General features: G+C 37.0%; 1 protein-coding gene across 1 annotated transcript; it reads right to left on the bottom strand.

Moving 5' to 3' along the window:
* Positions 1–1162: 1162 nt before the first annotated feature.
* CNOT7 (CCR4-NOT transcription complex subunit 7) lies at positions 1163–18678 on the bottom strand. The gene is made up of 7 exons (XM_079779097.1): positions 18502–18678; positions 17023–17232; positions 14970–15163; positions 9570–9731; positions 6826–6970; positions 4401–4511; positions 1163–2791 (listed from the first exon to the last, which is right to left on the bottom strand). Exons 2-7 carry the CDS (start codon positions 17137–17139, stop codon positions 2663–2665), a joined length of 858 nt encoding a protein of 285 aa, XP_079635223.1. The 5' UTR covers positions 17140–17232; positions 18502–18678; the 3' UTR covers positions 1163–2662.
* Positions 18679–18734: the final 56 nt, after the last annotated feature.

Here is an 18734-nt window from a genome sequence, read left to right as displayed (position 1 = left end):
TGAGCCAGTTGCAAACGGACTTCGGTTGCAGCACTTCTTCATTTTTTACTTAAGAAATTATGCTGTGATGAGTTATAGTTTCTAATTCTGTTGCTTTCCCATGAATTGGGAATATGATGATGAGCTTTAGCCTGGTTATGGCAACATGTTGTATTTCTTGGGACAGTTACAGTTGCATGATAAACAGTATTTTACCATATCATTTAATAAAATAATCCATACTTCAAGGTGCCTTAAAAGCACACCGTTCAAAGTGCACTTTTCATATTTTGACACAGTGGGTGTAACAGAAGAATAAAAAATATTGTGGTACACTCCAAATGACTTTATAGCATACCAAGCAGAGATGTGAAGTGAAAAGAAGCTATGGGCTGCTTCTGTACTCAACTTCCCCACTGTAGTGCACCAAGGAGTGTGGCTACATCCCAACAAAATTTTATGGGCACTAAAATTTAGTTTTCATACAATTTTCACATCAGGAAATAGTTTCTTCCCAACCATTTAAAAATTGTGAAAACCATTCTCATCTCACTGGCCTACAAAAACAGGCAGCAGGCTGGTTTGGGTCTGAAGGCCATAGTTTGCTAACCCTTCATCTAGATTTCACAGAACATGGTAAGCCCAGAATTAATGGCTCAGGAACATTAAAAATGTTATCAGCTAAGTATCTTTTGTGCAAAAGCTACATTTAGTAAAAGTCATAATGTTCTCTTTAAAAGTTACAAAATATTACTTAGAGATAGAAACCAATACTGATACAAACTATGAAGTTCAGCAACTATGCAGCTATTCAAAAGGCAATCTTAATAATTCCTTTTCTTTTTTTTTGAGGAGGTGAAGATAAAAATAAAAAGAAACCAATTAGATACCTGCTAAATTGGATCAGCTTTAAAAAGAAGCCACAGTAAGTTATGCCAAGTGCATTTACTTTATAAATCTTTCAGAATAAATGCATTCTTAGAGATAGAAATCAATTCTTAAAATCTAGTTGAAGCATTAATAAAGAATAAGCCACCACTGTTGAAATGCACAAGGCCCAGATTGATTTTTAAATAATTAGCTATAGTTAATGAAGTTACTGAGTTCTGTTCAGTTGCCCAAATTAAAAAAAAAAATAATTCCCCAAATTATTTTCAAAACAAAAAGACCAGTCATCAACATATATAAGAAAACATTTCTGAAGCCTTTATTTACAAAAGCTTTAAAAACAAATAATACCCTCTGTTTTGCAAATAATGTTTTGTTTAAAAAGGACCACCCAGTTACAGCACTGTAGTCATGAATAAATGTACAAGGAAAACAAACCAATGTGGCTAACATTTGGAGATTTGCTATTATTACTGATTGAAGTGTAGATAACACACATCATTACTTGTAGTCCATCATTCTGAGTAGAGTTAATGATTACGAAAATGTCTTCCTACACATGCTCTGGTCTAGTCACATATTCTGCATGGCTAAATATTTCACAGTCTCTTTTGTCAATATATATAAAATAGATTGCAAAGATATACACACAAAAAAATAAACAAACATTACACTCCTCAGGTAATTTTATTAGCTATATATTAGCTATATGTGTATATATACACACATACACACATAGCTAACATATATATATTTTTGTATTTTGTCGTGCACCAAATCTCTCCATTCTTTATCTTTGTAACAACTATGAAAGCATAATTTTTTGTCTAATTTAATCTGGTACAAAATATACCTAAAGATTTATTATCTTTGGACTTGAATGAATTTGATTTTTGGAATCAACAAATCAAGAGCTCGTAAGTATGGCTATAAAATTAAAAAAATTAAAATAAGGTGAACAGTGATGGAATAAAAAGCAGATCAAGGGAACTGTGCCATCATAAAATAATTGCAGCGTCAACATCTTGGAGACCAGTTTCCTGGCAGACAATAATGTCCAATCACAAACAAGGGATTGTTCCTGGAGGGTGTAAAGCGTTTGAAAGGTTCTTCAGAGCGGCCTACACACACGCCAGTCAGAAACTGACAGACACTAGATGTGCTTGGAAGATTAAACACTAGTACTGAAACAGCAGTTATTAAGCTCCTCAGTAGTTTTTGTCTTTTCTTTTGTAGTCTTGCTGAATCAACCATTTGCATAATGCATGTGCGATATTCCACGGGTGAAAAGTAAATACTTTATAAAGTTGGCAGATGGTCATTTTTCCAGCTAAGAGTAAGAAAAACCGTATTTTCTGATAAAACAGAGGATCTGAGTCAGAATCACTCTCTAAAGTGCAAAATTGATGGTCCACAATCTCAAATAGCTAAAACTCCTGCAGAATGGAAGGGAGACATGAAACACGGAAATAAATTACAGTCAGTGCTAGTTAATTTAGGAAAGGGGAAACAAACCAAGCTCAAATCGGTCAAGTTTATATGATGCAGCTTTTCCACTCTCTGTCATACACGCCTGCTAACAGGTATATTAAGTTAAGGCCAAATTTAACCTGAATGCTTTTCTATTTAAGCTCTGAGACAGGAATGGTCATATTAAGTACTAAAAGACAAAAATAAAATGGGCGATGAAAGAAAAAAAAGTAGTCTATCGTTCAAGGGATTCAACCAGAGATAAAACCTATATACAAGCATGTGTGTAGTTCAAATAAAATAAAAATAAAAGGACTATTTCATGTCATGACTGCTTGTTGGCTTCCTCTTCATATGCATTCCCTGTGCCATTCTGTACATAGGATGAACCAGAACCAAGGCCATACAAATGACCACAATATTTGGCATCATCAATATGATCTTCAAAGAACATCTAAAAAGGAATTTTGGGGAAAAAAAGAGATAATTTTAACCAAAAGGTAGCACTGGTAATGTATATTTCAGCAAAGTCAGTACTGCTGTTCCCTAACTACAACGGCAGCTCTCTTCTATCGTGCTCCTTCGAGGCCACACATAAACCAATGACTAAAACTGAGGTCCTCAAGTTCAGAGCTCAAAAGAAACAGAAGAAAAAGACTACGAAAATAAATGTATAAATGTATGTCTTTCCTTTCAACATTTAGACCATTTTTATAAGGATCTGTAATCATGGAAAAATGGCAGACCTTTTTACCCCACTAACTGAACAGCACTCAACGACAAGAATGAATGAAAACAGCCAGTGGTGGGGTGGGGGCAGCTTAGATAAGTAGTCTCGAGCCTACGTCAAGGCTCAGTTGACTAAAAACAATCAAAGCTTAAACACGTCCTGGACAGTAAAATCTCAACATTCACATTCGGTTACTATCCTTGGAGAAGCCAAGAAAAATAAAGGTAACAAATTAGTAGTAGAGAACCCACAATTAATTCAACCATCAAACTATTTTTAAAATGCAAAGCTGAAAATCCAAACGGTTGCTTTCTCTAATGCAGCACTGGAATGACATACAAAACAAAGTATTTACTTTTATGAATAGATAGTCCAAATCACTTGGTAAAAAAAATCCAGTACTACATGGCAAAACAGATGTTATATTTCCTATTGTTAATATATTTCTATAAAAAGTTTTAAATTCCCGAAAGACTACTTAGTCAATTCTTTAATGTCTTAGAGGATATACTAAAAAAGAATTTTATAGTAATGTTTTTGCAAAAAGGAAAAAAATTTTTTTATAAGCAAAGAAGTCCATTCTATTTTGTTTTTGCACAAATAAACTTTTTTCTTTGCCTTTTACCTACAGCGAGGCATACCTGTACATATCACCTAATCTAAGGACAGACTCAGGTTAATTCAATTTCATTCGTTCACATCCAACTTCTTTATGTTATCTCTGCCTTTTACTATTTAAGGAGGTTCTGTTCAATATGACTTTTGATTCAACTACTACTTGAGATTTTATTTAACCCTTTGGAATTCAAACACCTCTGGTAAGACTCAATCTTCTAAAAAGCACAAGTCCTACTCTATTAATCCTCAAAGTACTGAATGGAATAAGCAAATAATATTTTTATCAGCAATTTAATGCCTAAGATTAAGAATGCCAGAGGAAACATATGAGTGTCCCCGGACTTGGCAGAAGCAGCACTGATGTGGTCTATAGCAACAACTCCAGAGTTCTCGACTAGTAATGTACACGACCTTGGATAAAAGGTACTAGCCTCTGGCCTCCGTTTTCTCACCTAAAAGATAATATAGTTGGACCTACGTACTTTCTAAGGTAAATTTTTTAGTCTCCAAATAAATTACTTTTTCATTTCCTCCTGAACTACATTTCAAGATGACTTATTTTAAAATTCTTTCATTCAAGTGTGGTAGAAATGATTTATATGGTACTTCTAATTTTTATTTAATAAGTACTTAATTGCCCCAAAACTTTGCCATGTGATTTTTAATGTTCTCAACCTAACAACCAATTGAGAAAAAGGCACGGATGTCTTCATACTTCTCTCATTTTGAAAAAGGCCATTCCTGTGAGCAATGAATCAGACCCTGCCTGATGTTGTGGTCCTATCCGTTCCAGCTCTAACTGTTCCGCAACTTCCTGCAAACCACCCTAGAAGACAGAAAAAAAATGCCTGTCAAGAGGAACATTGCAATGCCTGAATTCACAAATTTATAACTTAGACAATGACCAAAATATAAATAAACTTCAGAATGTAGAGATGGCCTTATGAAGACTGGAAAAGACCAGAGCATGTGAAATACTAAATGTTTGTTGAATGTGGGTGAAGTTTATAATAGAAAGTTAGATCTTAATTGGGAAAATTTATCTTTATCACATGCTTTAAGGCATGTAATAGATAAATAGCTTTCCTGAAGACATGGGGGAAGCAGATCATATACAAGGTAACAGGTATCAAGGGTAACATTATCCAGTATATGCACAGTCAGTCCACCCATTGATCAATTATTATAAATCTGACGGTAGGTAGGTACTTTCTAACTTTCTTAAGCTTCTCAGTAATCTATTTCTAAATCGTTTCATCTAAATAATTTGTACAAAACAAAGCTATTATGACTAATGAAATCTTAAGTGCTTAACTATGGTTTTGCTGGTTAAAAAGAAAGTATGTTCTTATAAAAACCTGCCTATGTTAATAATGCTAGGATTAAAAAAGAAAGATGAGGAGAGTGAAAGAAAGGTAGAGAAAGAGAATGAATAAAAGAAAGAGGAAGGAAGTGAAGAAGGGATGGTATCAAGGGAGGAAAGAATAATAATGAAGGACACTGGGAGGAGAGAAAGTAAAGAAAAGAAAGCATGATCAGGAAAAACAAGACAAACACAAAGAAATTCCTCTCTAAATTGTTAAGGCTCCTGCTGGCAAACCAACCCTTCTGTTTATCACAGCCTAAAACAGAGCTTTGGACAGCAGTTGCTTCTGAGCTAAAATTAGCACGAGGATTAGGTAACATTAGCAGCTGCTTAGAGAACAACAGAGTAGGTCATTCAGGGAGTGGACTATAGGTCAAAAAGCACTGTGGTCATGAACCTGAATTTTAACATACCAGGTCACTCAGGTTATATTCAGAATATCTGATATACTTAGAAATTTTCAAATAACGTACACATAATGAGCAGTAACTTGGTTCTGTTTCCAGAATCTGTCACTGTACAAATATCAATTTTAAAAAGCATTTCCAAGGCCACATTAAAACATTCCCGCCGTGGATTCTCAGCATGTAATACTTTCAGGTATGGACTGAGTTTGTAGAGTAGTAAGGATACTACTGCAAGTTCACTGAAGTCGCATAGCTAGAAGTTTCTTCAAATTGCACAGAAATCTGCTGCTCTTAGGTGTCACAAACGTGATATAACCTTCCTTAAAAATGTCCCTGGTCATATGGCAAATCCTATGATGAGGCAAGCTGACTTTGGCCTAAAGACTGTTTCTCTTATGATTTTGGTTCATCTGTCAAAGCAAAGTTTCCTATTTAATTCCTAAAATATTTCTTTCTGCGTGAAAGTAATGCTCTTAAAGTTTTTTCCATCTTCTAAAAGTATAACATAATTGCACTTCTAAAAACTTGGTGAGGAGGAAATTTGATCAAACTTGATATAGGTTCTCTGAAGGAACCACTTTACCTAAATGTTTATGTTTTTGTTTATTTATTTATTTATAGCGTATTCACTGTAACAGAAAATACTGTGTTCCTTAGGGAGGCTGCGCCATCATAGATGCATTCTCAAACTAAAGGAACACTCTTCCTTAAAGCAGTGTTCCTTTTGAAAAAATTAATGTTCAAAGTAACAATTACACGTTAAGCAGTGTCAGGATATAAGGTACTGCCCGGACAGGACATTTATTTACTACAGCACTTATTACTAACAGGTCGCCAATCTTTGGGGCAGGAAAAGCAAGCAAAACCCTTTCAGCTTTGTAATTTAATCCCTGGAGCACGATCCAAAGACTAGACCCAACAGAATAATCTCTAGCCAAGCCCAACTGAAGGAGAAACTTTTGTACCCCACTGACTACATCTGCACACTGCTGGCCCCTTGCACTCTATCTTGCGTGGGTCGATTATGTGCATGTCGGGAGAGTGAGAACCTGTACTTTTGTGCAAGATAGCCTCAGTTTCTGTGCTGGTTTTTTATTTTCAATCTGGCAAGCAATGACAAACATCTGATCCTTGGTTTTAATTTTACTGAAAACTTATTCTGCCAATATATATTAAAGCTTTCAAAAGGATTTCCTATAAGCATTTATGCAAGAAAAAAAGAGAACCAAATGACCAGATAATACAACTGCACTTAATATAAAACTATAAAACATGGTCTGAATCAACATCCCAGCTTAGGACCCTATCATGTCAGTCACTGGTCGGAATTGTGTGCTGATTACAGGTAAAGCCACTCGAAGCCTTACTTTGAGATTTTTGCAGCTCTTCATGAGGTACTTCACATCATAAATAACAGGAAAAAACAATCGAAGGATCTCAAAGAAGTCAAGTTCTTCTTCAGGCAAGTTAGAATTGGTCAGGATTTTGATTAAGTAGCCAAAGTCATAACCACTACAAAAGGGTTAAAAGAATACAGAAGAGGGACCTTAATACCATGGAGATGAAAACCTTTTCCGATAATAAATTTTAAGTGAGTCACACTCTAGACAAAAAAGGAAATCGACAAAAAAAGAGTGCACAAAACCAGAAAATAACACGTTCACAATTTTAATGGGAAAATGTTGTCATCTTACAGACCTTGGTACTTCATCCTCCAGATACCAATATGCAGATCTCTACTACCATCCCAATCCTGTAGTCACTAAACTACTATTTTGCTGATCCTTGAATAGAGAACTCTTCAAGGAGAATGTCAAACTGCCCACAGTGTATGTCTAAAAAATTTAAATAACTATGGAAATGAAGAAATAAAGATGAATGGAAAGTTGGCCAAACAGGTAGCAAGAGAACTGGCATTCACAAGGCAAAAATAATGCAAATCTCCCTATCTTTTTCATAAAGAGGTCACATACTTCAAAAATCCAAGAGGTAATCCCTACCAAAGTATAGTCACTTCCTTTAACTGACTTCATTAAGTGCTCTCTTCCCTCAAAATTATTTCTGTTACTATCTCCTGATGGCTCCCCAAGAGATACTCGTGGGAATGCTGCACATGGAAGTGGAGGCAGCGAAGGCTGAGACTAGCTACAGAACAAAATACAAACCCATACTCTCCAACCAACATCTCCTGTGCCTACTGTTTGGCTTTTCCCAGGTTTACAGCTCCCTATGCTCCCAGGCCACCACACCCTTTTCCCTGTCTACCTTTCCTTCAAGGACCTCTTACAGATGCCTTCCCTGTGAAGCCCAGCTCCCACAGATTTGTTACACAAGCTGTTTTCTTGTACTATCCTTCAAAATGCATGTATTGTTTTCTCCATTAGTTTAAAGGGCAGGAATCACATTTAAAAAACATCTTTTCAGTATGAAGCTCGACATGTGATGAGATGTTATTTACATATCTTTTGGGGAGGGTACAAAACAAAATTTATATTTACTATTTAGAATTTTACTTCTAATCTTAAAAAAGGCAAAGAGAGGACTCTTTCCCCCTCCCCACATGGGAGTCTGTGCTTGTTCTTCAATAAATTTCCACCTTTGTTATATAAAAAAAAAAGGCAGAGAAAGCTTTACCATTGAAGACCAAATAGAAATATCAAGGTGTAAGTAATAAACAGCAGAAACCTTTAAATTTCTGGTAGTTGGCAAAGAGGTACTCTGGTGTCTACCTAAACTATAAATCAGCACAGCCTTTGCTTACTACTAGTAAAGGTAAGATTTGAGTTTAGGATTTATAAATTAATCTTTATCGTCTAGAAATAGATAATATAATAAAATTTAATAACATTTTGTAGAATAAAAATCTTAACACATCTTGACAAGTATTCAAATATGTAAGAGTCTAACCTAGACTAACCTCTAAAACGACATGAACCCTTTTTGTTCATCTTAATACCCCAGTGCCAAGTCAAAGTATTTGCTCAGAGTATCTTTTGAACGAAAGACCAGGATATAGGTAGTAAAAGCACAGGAAAATTCTTTCCCATTCTTTTGTTTCTTTCTGACCAGGAAATTTTGTAAAAAAAGAATTCAAAAACACTTCTCAAATTAACAGAGACTGAAGTCTTATTTCCTGAGGTAACAAGTGGAGGAGAGTAGAAAGGAAAGATAACAGGTAAGAATTAGTATGTTCAGTATCTCCAACTCAAAAATTACTGCTTAGTGCTGCGCCAAAGTTTAAACATGAACAGTCTTTTACTGTAAGCATTCCCCAGGGCAGAGCTGGAAATGGTAAAGCATGTGGGTAGTCTTATTTAAAAAAAAAAAAAAATGTATGAAGTGATTGAGTATAAGAACATTAACACCTGCATAATACAATACTTTAAAATAATTCTGCAAGGTAGTTCTTCTAAATGATGCCATCTGATCACTTTATTTAAATAAAATTAAACTCTACCACACACCAACCCCTAGCATTTTGCTTTTTTGCCTCCACAGCACTTATTACCATCTAAAAAGGCCACATATAAATTCCATTATTTAGAAAAATTATGTGCCTATTCCCACCAGAATGTAAACTCTATGAGAACAAGGAGTTTAGTCTGTTTTGTTTATATCTTAATTCCTAGAATTTGATCACAGTGCAAGGCTTATGGTAGATAATAAGTATTTTTAATGAATGCATTCTTGCACTCAGGCTATGTTAAATAACCTTAGGGAACAGATTCCAAATGGCATTGTTGGACTTAAACCAAGGTCTGTTTTCCTAGCCTGTACCCTTTCACTAGGCAGTGCTGACTCTCACGGGCTACAATGTATCCCATGCTGTAAGATCTTTAAGTAGACCAACATTAGTCTCTTAAGAGTTAGGAGACTGCAATGTGGCAACTAATTCTTTATAGAACGAAGCCTGTGAAACAGGGACCAAGCCAAACATGAAGCAGCTAGGAAATGGTAACACATATGCCATTTTCTTGTTCTGTTTATCTCTTCTCCTTTATTGTTTTTTATTGTGTGTTTTTTTTTAATTTAAGCACTTCACTCAAAACTGTTGCAGTGTGAGTTTTGTGTGGCAAAAACATGCATGCCGTTTGTAATGCAATCTCTTTACCTATGAAATGATAACCATTTGACCCCTTCACAGAGGACCACTCCCGATGTCATAAGAAGTTCTGCAAAGTACTGGGTCTCAATTCCTTCCTCCTCATGCTTTTTAAACTGGATACCAGATGTTGTTAGTAGCTCTATAGAGTCTTGGGCATACATGTCCTCCCTGGCAGGAGAAGAAGAAACACAACATTCAAAAGTGCCATACTTCAAACAAACTCCTTTTCTCAGCTTATATCTACAACTACAATGCCACAAACTAGAAAGAGGACTGGCTTAGGTTCACTTGTTCCAATATTTCACATATATGGAAAGAAATTATAGTTGAAACATTAACAGTCATGATTTCAGAAAACTGTGCACACATTAAATAATCATTCAAAACAGTCCAATGGTGAGATTTTAATCTTTACTATGAACTAGCCTTTCGAAAGTTAAATAAATTTGGGTTTGAAAAAGAGAGTCTTCTATTCACCGGGGACTAGCACCACAAACTAACAGACATGTTCTTTCACTCAGCAACCGCTTTAACGCTGCCAGTTGCCGCTGTCCCCACAGGGTGAGGGCCTATGCTCATCTACCTGCTCTCGGCAGCACCAGAGAGGAGAACGCGTGAAAACATCTGACGTGGCTGCGTTAAACGACATTCTGTATTTAAAACAAAGGAGAGGCCTCCTCTCACAAATAATCAGCCTTGCAAATGGCCCCAATGAGCAGTAAACTGATTATTAAAATAAAGGACTTGAGTATAACAGCAATCATCTCTTCTTCTAACAATCTTAATCCTACAAGATTGCCTTTCAAAAATCAAGCCAGGAAATCTAAATATAAACCAATCATTCAAGACTACTTAAGCCAAAAAGAAAGCCATCATTTTGTAAGTACACACAGGTATCTAAAATATTAAATTAAATAAGTGAAAAAATGAAGGTATGTTTCTGAGAATGAAAGAAAAGTATTTTGTGCATTGCCCCATTAGACTTCTCTGTTTACATTTTAAACTGTAAAAATATCACTTTCCATCATTTAGCAAAGACTGTCCTATTAAACAATTTAACAAAACTAACCATACCAAAAGAAAAATCACACTTGAGCCAAAATGGATTCTTATGGTTTAGTCTCTGGAAATCAATCTACTTCCAAATGTCTCTAAAAAATAAAACTAGCCACTGAAATATTTAAAAATGGGAAAACCACAACAATCACTGTCAAATTTTCCCCTGGAAAACTCCTCAGAAAGGATATCTGAATAAACACAATAAAAATTTTTTCATTCAACAGTATCACTTGGCCTTCTTACACTAAAAGTATGTATCTCAGACAACTAGAACCTCACTCATCAGGTCGTGATGCTTACAAGGGGAGGCATGTTTTAGCAATTATAACCAACCAAGGCATAACAGATTCTTTCTCCAGACTCACATTATTCTGGGCCATATGCTTGCTTTTAGTTAACTGTCTGTCTCTCTCAACCAGAATGCAAGCTTTAGGAGGACAATCATTTTTATCTATTTTGTTCAATGTTATACCGTCAGATAAAACAACAACAAACAAACAAGAAGTGGAATAGTGAGTGCTGTCCAAACTTGCCAAATGATAACAATCACCCAGAGAGCTTACCAAGTATATGGATTCCAGGTCCCATACCTAGGCCCATTGAATCCCAATCCTCAGGAGAGACCTGGATGACTACTTCAGACAATTTATGATCAAGTAAGTTAGTAAACAAAAACATGTATGTCAATTATTTCTCTTTTTTTTGTTCCTGCATAGTTCACATAGGTCAATCCAGATAAGTTAATGTACTGTCATCTGAATTTCATTGGACTAAATATCTTACCATTTGGAACAAATTCCATGCTTTATAATGCCCATTTTATTAGAAAGAGAAAGAGAAAGCTGGGAACCCCATCCAGGTAAGCTAACTAAATCTCCAAATAGGACAGAAAATACTTCGTGTGATAAGGGAAACTCCGTAATTTTTATGACTCAATTCTCTAAATTAATAGAATGTCCCTTTTCCCTGGTGTCCATTTCAAATTCTGAAAATCATTCCACCTTGCTAGCAGATGTAGGAAAATATTAAAATGTTAATTCAATCTCAATAAATTACTTTAAATATTGTTTATATATTAGAATTGCTACAGGTGCAAGTGCTAGCTTACTGATTGGATCAATCTGCTCAGAATGGCAATAAACAATGTGACCACTCCTAACACTAATTAAGTACTGAAGTTGATGGTCACAGAATACCCAGTTCTGACAACTGAACAGAAAGGAAAGCCATGTATAACGCTCTAAAAACGGTTTCCCAAAATCAGAGATACAAGGCTGTCTATCTCAAGTATATCCTAAAGTTAGAAACTAACTCATCTAGGTCTGCTAAATTCAGTACATTTATTGATATTACATCTAGCTACAAATACAAACTTAGCCTACTACACAAATTCACATTTTTAAACATGCAGGTTAGAGATTTTACAATTTAGAAACACTTTCCAACCTCTATGAACTCCTGGCTCACTATACATTTTACATTTTTTAAAATTGTTAACTCCTATATATTTAAACTGATGCTGAAAATCATAAGAGGCAAATAAACTGGAATATAGATTGTCACAAATGCACAGATGGTTACTAAACATAGTATCTAATGAACCCAAACTGATAAGAACACAAAGATGCCCCCCAAATCTGCAAAGGCTATGAAAGACAACATATACAGCCTACAACTCCATAACTGATAGCTGTCCTTTAACCTTCAAATGCCGGTGCATCATCAGTAAAACAGAACAAAAGCCACCCTTTGTTTCTGTTGTCCCTCCTACTCAGGGCACTATCTCCTTTGCACTGCCCTTTTCCTTGAATGAAGTCTTCCTTTCTGTTATTACTGAAGCCATGGTCCCCTGTAATCTCTTCCACGCTGTGCAAATGATTCTCTCAAATATCAAGAATTACTATAATCATCAAGTTGATGACCCTATAAAAAATTCATTCTCATCTCTTTTAACTTGTTAGAGGAATTCTGCCCATGGCTTTCTTTTCTTCAGAGCTCATCAATAACCCACTTCAAGTTTCATGTACATATCTACTCTGAAATTCCGTTTGGAGAGGATTCTAATATATCGATCAGTACCTAAGAGTTCTAATTCTTGAACTTTAGCAACATGAAGCAGACAAAAGAGTTATGGGAACACTAAGTTATAATGACCACGACCAACGTCCCTCAATTCTGTATCCCTGGTGCCTAGCACAGCCGCTGATACATTCACTCTAGGAGTATAATAAAAAGGGAATTTTCATCTTTCTTCAAAATATCCAAGATTCTGTTCATGGGCTCTGTTCTGTCTCCACATTAGATGGCAGTGGTTTTATCTTCCAATTGACCTTTTCTACTTAATATTTTTCACTATACCCTTCATGTCCCAAGACATGAACATCAGTGAAAATGGATGCAAAACTTGGTATAGCAAATCTACAGTAGCCCTCTCTGTATGAGAAAAATGTCTTTCAGAGACTATACTAACAAAGCAGTTGTTATAAGAACAATGATAAGGAAAATTTCAATTTTACCAAAACTGTGACACAGATGGGTCTCCTCCTTCTCAGGTACTAAGATCACAAGAGTATCTTAGTTAAAACAATCCTATATAATAAGAGGCTAATATGCAAATCGACTGAACGGTGGAACCAGTCGCTATGATGCGCACTGACCACCAGGGGGCAGACGCTCAATGCAGGAGCTGCCCCTGGTGGTCAGTGTGCTCCCACAGGGGGAGCACCGCTCAACCAGAAGCCAGACTAACGACTGGCAAGTGCTCCTGCATCCATTGCAGCACTAAGGATGTCCAACTGCTGGCTTAGGCGGGGAGTGGGCCCAAGCCATCAGTCAGACATCCCCCGAGGGCTCCCAGATTGCGAGAGGGCGCAGGCCGGGCTGAGTGACCCCCTTCTCAAGTGCACGATTTTCGTGCACCAGGCCTCTAGTGTTCTAATAATGACCAGTTTAGAAAAAAAGTAACATAGAACAAATGAAATGGTAAACAAATAATTTTAAAAAGCAGTCTTTTGGGAAAAGGCTAAAAAGCCATTTTCTGTGTTTCAGAACTACAGTACTTATGAAAGGTTATTATCAGTTTGAATAGAGACAAGTATTTTTTACCCTTTACAAGGTTCTGAAGAGTACATTTTAAAATCCAAAAACAGGGAGTCAGGCTAAACACAACAAAAGTATAAGCCATATTATTAAAACACTAACACTATCCTTTAAAATCGTCAACCCTGCTTTTCCTTAAATCTCCTATACTAAATTTCACATTATTCTACAGAGAATGGGAGGTTCAGACATTGGCATTACCACCTTCTTTTACTATTTTTCAAATCAGATGTTACATTACATTACACAAGTACAGGCTGTCAAACAGGACACTGCAATCCTGTATTGTAACATACTTTGAATGTATTAAAACATTTCTCCAACTTATAGTCAGTTTATAAACAATCTGCCTTTGGCCCAAACAATCTACATTTCTGTAAGCTATCAAGATTACTCCTACCAATGATAGACAAGAATTACAAGTAAAGAAACTGGGTTTCCACCCTGGACTTGAGTTAGAATTCAGATTCCAGAAGACAATCTGCCAGATTCTGAAGTGTTTCCATAAGAAGCACCAGGTTAAAGGACAGTATTACTTCTCCCATATCTATCTATAACAATAAAAGCATAATATGCTAATTAGACCGGACCAAGCCAGGGCTGTGAAGGAAGCCCAGGTCCAGGGTGCCAGAGGGAAGCCAGTGCCAGCAGCCAGGGGAAGGAAGGCCTCCTCTTGCACGAATTTCGTGCATCAGGCCTCTAGTGTCAGCATAAGAGATTCTGTGGCCTGACCTGGGAATATAATCATTTATGTAACATCGATTTGACAGGAAAATGCACCCAAGTTTCCAAGAAATATCTTACCACCTTTGACTTATAATCTACTCATAAACTGGAGTATGACTGTAATAAAAACCTCTTAAGAAGCAAAACTATTACAACAAAGGTGTATGTATTTCAAACTGTACACAAGTTTGAAAGTGAAATAATTAGAATATTATCTAATTTTTTTTGTTAATAAGTATTTCCAATACTCAAAATTTTCCAAATTTTTTAAAAAAGTGGCAGTAATACTTTTCATATAATATTTCTAAAATTCAAAGTACATGAATTGAAGATTCTTCTTTATTCAATTATTTGGACCTATAATATATAGAAGCAATCTAACCTTTGAAATTTTAGGTTTTAAGTATTTCCAGGATAACTATGCCATATTCAGTTAGAATTTCATTCACTATACTTGAGGGAAAATCAACTCCAAAAATTAAACTAAAAAAAATTATCAGGTTATATTTATTTCCCACTTACGTCAAATTAAATTTAAAATTAAACTGCCAAGTTGAAGTTCCTGGAGGGTATTCTCCTTGCTCATTCATAAATGTCAGTCCTAGCTGAATTATCTTTAACAAGTCTACATTACACCGTAATAGTTGGTACTGATAGTCAGCATTGCTCCTGAATTCTCCAATAGGTCTTGCAACCACACCTGGAAACTCGGTGTCCTGTAAAACAGTTTTAAAATTCATAAAAACCACAGTCCACAAATTCCTAGAATAAATAAGCAATTTTTGGTACAAATTAAAGAATCCTGTTATAGATGATATTCTATACACTCATAGTCCATTAAAAGAGCATTATTTTTTGGAACCATAAAATGAAACTCTACAACCTTAATGAATTTTCCTTACTTTAAATATCATATCAGTAAAAAAAATTACATATATAGTATGATAAATGCAACCAAGTACTCTATTCCCAAGGAAGAGGAAAAAAATCATAAGTTTTTGTTTCTCAAGAGGTACGTGAAACTATGTTATTCTGTTAAAACCAATACAGAACTGGTCAAAAAGAATGGAAAATGCATCATACTTTCCAATCACTTTTCTCAGGCAAGGATTATATAAACATCAAACCCTTCTAATTTCTTGAGCTAAAACAGTATTCTCTTTATACTCCAGAGAAAGCATGTCATCAAAAATTGCATGCCATTCACACTCCTGTAGAATGTTATCACGTCTCTAATGTTGTCACTACTTATCATCTGAGAAATAAGTGACCGCTAGCAATTTCTATTGAATAAGGAAATTTAATTCTGTGAGGATGTGCACCTTTATTAAATAGAACATTATCTATGTACATTCAAATATTCATATTTTAACCAATCAACTTTTCCCACAAGTTTATATTTATTTGTATTAAAAATACTGAGAAAATGATACATCAGTTTAGTATTAAAATTCAAAGTAGGAAGCTAAGAACAAAATCTAAATACCAATTCACTATAAACAGTAAAGAAATTAAAACTTCTCTAAATCTGTCCTACTCAAAAACCACTTTATTGGAAGCACTGTGTTATACTAGATGTTAGAAGAATAAAAGAATATTAAGATACTAACCCCTTGCTTCACAAAGCTAATTATCTAGAAAACAGTAGAGTAGCTATAACAGATGTACAGATGAGATGCTTAACAGCAGTATATTCATAGAACTCCACTGATAACTTTTTTTTTTTTTAAATTAAAAACCAAACAACAAAAACTGCAGATCAACAATGTTTCACTGGGAGATCTTTTTTGTTTGTTTGAGAAAGACATCAGGAGTTTCCTAGCTTACGGGAACTGATCTGGTATTATCAGTTAGGCCTTAGTATTGCTAGGGGCTGACTTGGCACTTGTAGCTAATGTTCTTCTGTCGAATACACACAATTTCACACTTCAACATCAGACAAGGCCACTCTGTAATCATGACTAAACATGGACAAAAACACAAACACTGTCCAAACCACGAAAATGACCAAACACCCTTCTATCTTGGTTAATGACTGACTGTTGCTTCTTTATAGCTTTTGACTTACTTGAGTCTTCCTTACTTCTAGTTAAAACATATTGCCCTGGCTGGGTAGCTCAGTTGGTTAGTGTTGACCCTACACGCCAAGGTTGCAGGTTTGATCTCATCAGACCCATACAAACAACAAATGAATACAGAAGTGGAATAACAAATCCATGTTTCTCACTCTCATTCCCTCTCTCCTTTCCCTTCTCTAAAATTAAAAGAAAAACTTTATTAAGTTACCCCAGCTTCTCACCAAGCCCTGCTTCCTTAATCTCTACCTAAAACTGCCTGCCACAAGTTTCCTCCAATGGTATGCATTTTTCCTCACTCCAATAATAAACCCAACTTGTCTCATTACAGGTATGTTTCCTGTGGTCTTTGGTTGGAGGACATAGACAAAATTTTCTTTACATAATTAAATTAGTCCCTTAAAAAAAAAAATCAACCAGAAGGGTTGAATTCAAGACTTTTAAAATTCCTCTTCCCCTTTTATAAGAAGCATTTTAAGGATATTTGATCATAGGCATACCATAGCAACATAATTATATTTTCTAATAACTTGACGAATTTTCTTCAACTCTTCATCCAGGTTGCAAGCCCAAACTTCACAAATTCTTTGGCTATGATCAACCGTTGCTGCTGGCATAGTGAGGGCACAAGGAGTCTAGCTGCCAAGCATCAAAATTTATACTTGATTGAAGATGTGTTTCATAAAATACTTTATCCTTTATTTGTGTACCTGTCAAAATAAACACAGGTTTCCTGGTTCTAACATCAGTTATATACAAATAGTGTTTTATGTGCACATATTAATAATTTCCCACTAAAGAGTGCTGTGAATTCAACTTACTGAATAAAAACTGATAACCATTTTCAGACAAAAATGAAAATTGAAATACTGATACACATGTGAGATGATCACATGTTACTAGGGCAGCAGTAATGTCTGCTTTTATTCCTAGTTAACAGAACATTCAAAATCGGATTTGATTACAAAATCTTCTTGATTGGCATTTATTCAAGCCAGATTGGAAGGGACAAAATTAAACCTACTTTAATAATAATAAAAAAAGTTATTTCTGAGCAATAAGTAACAGACACAGCGCTTGTCTGAAAACCCATAACTGTAGAAGGGAAAAAGAAAGGCATTTCAAATGGTTTCTTTCTAATTTCCTAAAAATCATAGCATTTTTCCCTGGTTACCACACACACACTTCATGTTTCTGGGCCATATACACTGGTTTCGTGGTATATGATAACAGGACAGACCACATTTTGGTTCTTGAACAGGAAAAGGCTCCTTTATTTTTCACAGTTTGAAAAAAAAAATCGCTAACAAAGACTTTTCAAAGGAATTATGAACCGTCCCCACCCAAACTCTGCAGTCACAAGGGTAACCGAGTGCTTTAAAAACCAAAGATCCGGGGGATCCGTGCTTTCCAAGCCTGCCCACTCCAGCACACACACTGTGGGGGGACCCTGTAGCTCTAACGGTGCTTTTCTCCGCGTCCCTCCACGGCAGCTCCAGAGGCCAAGGGGAGCCACAGACCTCATTGCGTGAGGTAGCATCTCCGAGCTGCGGGCTCCCAGAGAAAGGAGAGGGCAGTCCAGAAGCATTCCAGGCACAGATAAACTCTCTTCCCGGGCAGAGCGCCAGGGCGAAGGTGCAGATAGCCATTCCCTGGAGCCAGATTGACCCCCGGGCACCGCTGCGCGCAAAAACCCGAGGAGCTGGGGATCTAGGCCACCGCCCTCCACCCCCAATTCCCGTCCCACCGCCGCGGAGCCCCAGGTACAAAGCCTCTGCGTCATCACTCCGCGCCAGCCCCCGGCCAAACCCCCCGCCTCCGGGACCTTCCCTCTCCTCGGCCCGCCACCCCGCTCCGTCCCCCGCCAGCCCCGCTCCCGCGGGCGCCATCGCGCACCCTCCCGGGTCCCTCGTCCCCACCCCCTTTGCGCTTCCCCATCCCGCCCCTCCCCCGCCGCCGGCTGCAGGCGCCAGATCTACTTGAGTCACTGAGCTCGCGCTTCTCCTCCTCCTCCTCGCCATAGAGACAGCACCCAGCGGCGGCGGCGGCGGCGGGAGCGGCGGCGGCGGCAGCGGATGCCCCATAGACACCGCTCGCCCAGCGAGGGGGGAAGGGGAGCCGGAGCTGCGCCGCACCGAGCTGCGCCGTCGCGTCGTGTACGTCCTGGCGGCGGCTCCGGCTGATGACGCGGCACGCAGAGGGGGCGGGGCAC

The sequence above is a fragment of the Cnephaeus nilssonii genome (genome assembly GCF_951640355.1).
Source record: "Cnephaeus nilssonii genome assembly, chromosome: 8".
Classification (NCBI taxonomy): domain Eukaryota; kingdom Metazoa; phylum Chordata; class Mammalia; order Chiroptera; family Vespertilionidae; genus Cnephaeus; species Cnephaeus nilssonii.
This window is presented reverse-complemented; position numbering and strand designations above follow the sequence as displayed.

What these genes read in the sequence shown, in the direction of transcription:
- CNOT7 (XM_079779097.1), bottom strand. Translation starts at nt 17,139, where the DNA reads ATGCCAGCAGCAACGGTTGATCATAGCCAAAGAATTTGTGAAGTTTGG. An exon ending in AATTTTAAATTTAATTTGAC is followed by an intron (nt 9,732 to 14,969) that starts GTAAGTGGGAAA and finishes TTCTCCTGCCAG; the next exon opens with GGAGGACATGTATGCCCAAG. An exon ending in AGAGCTGCAAAAATCTCAAA is followed by an intron (nt 4,512 to 6,825) that starts GTAAGGCTTCGA and finishes TCTGTCTTCTAG; the next exon opens with GGTGGTTTGCAGGAAGTTGC.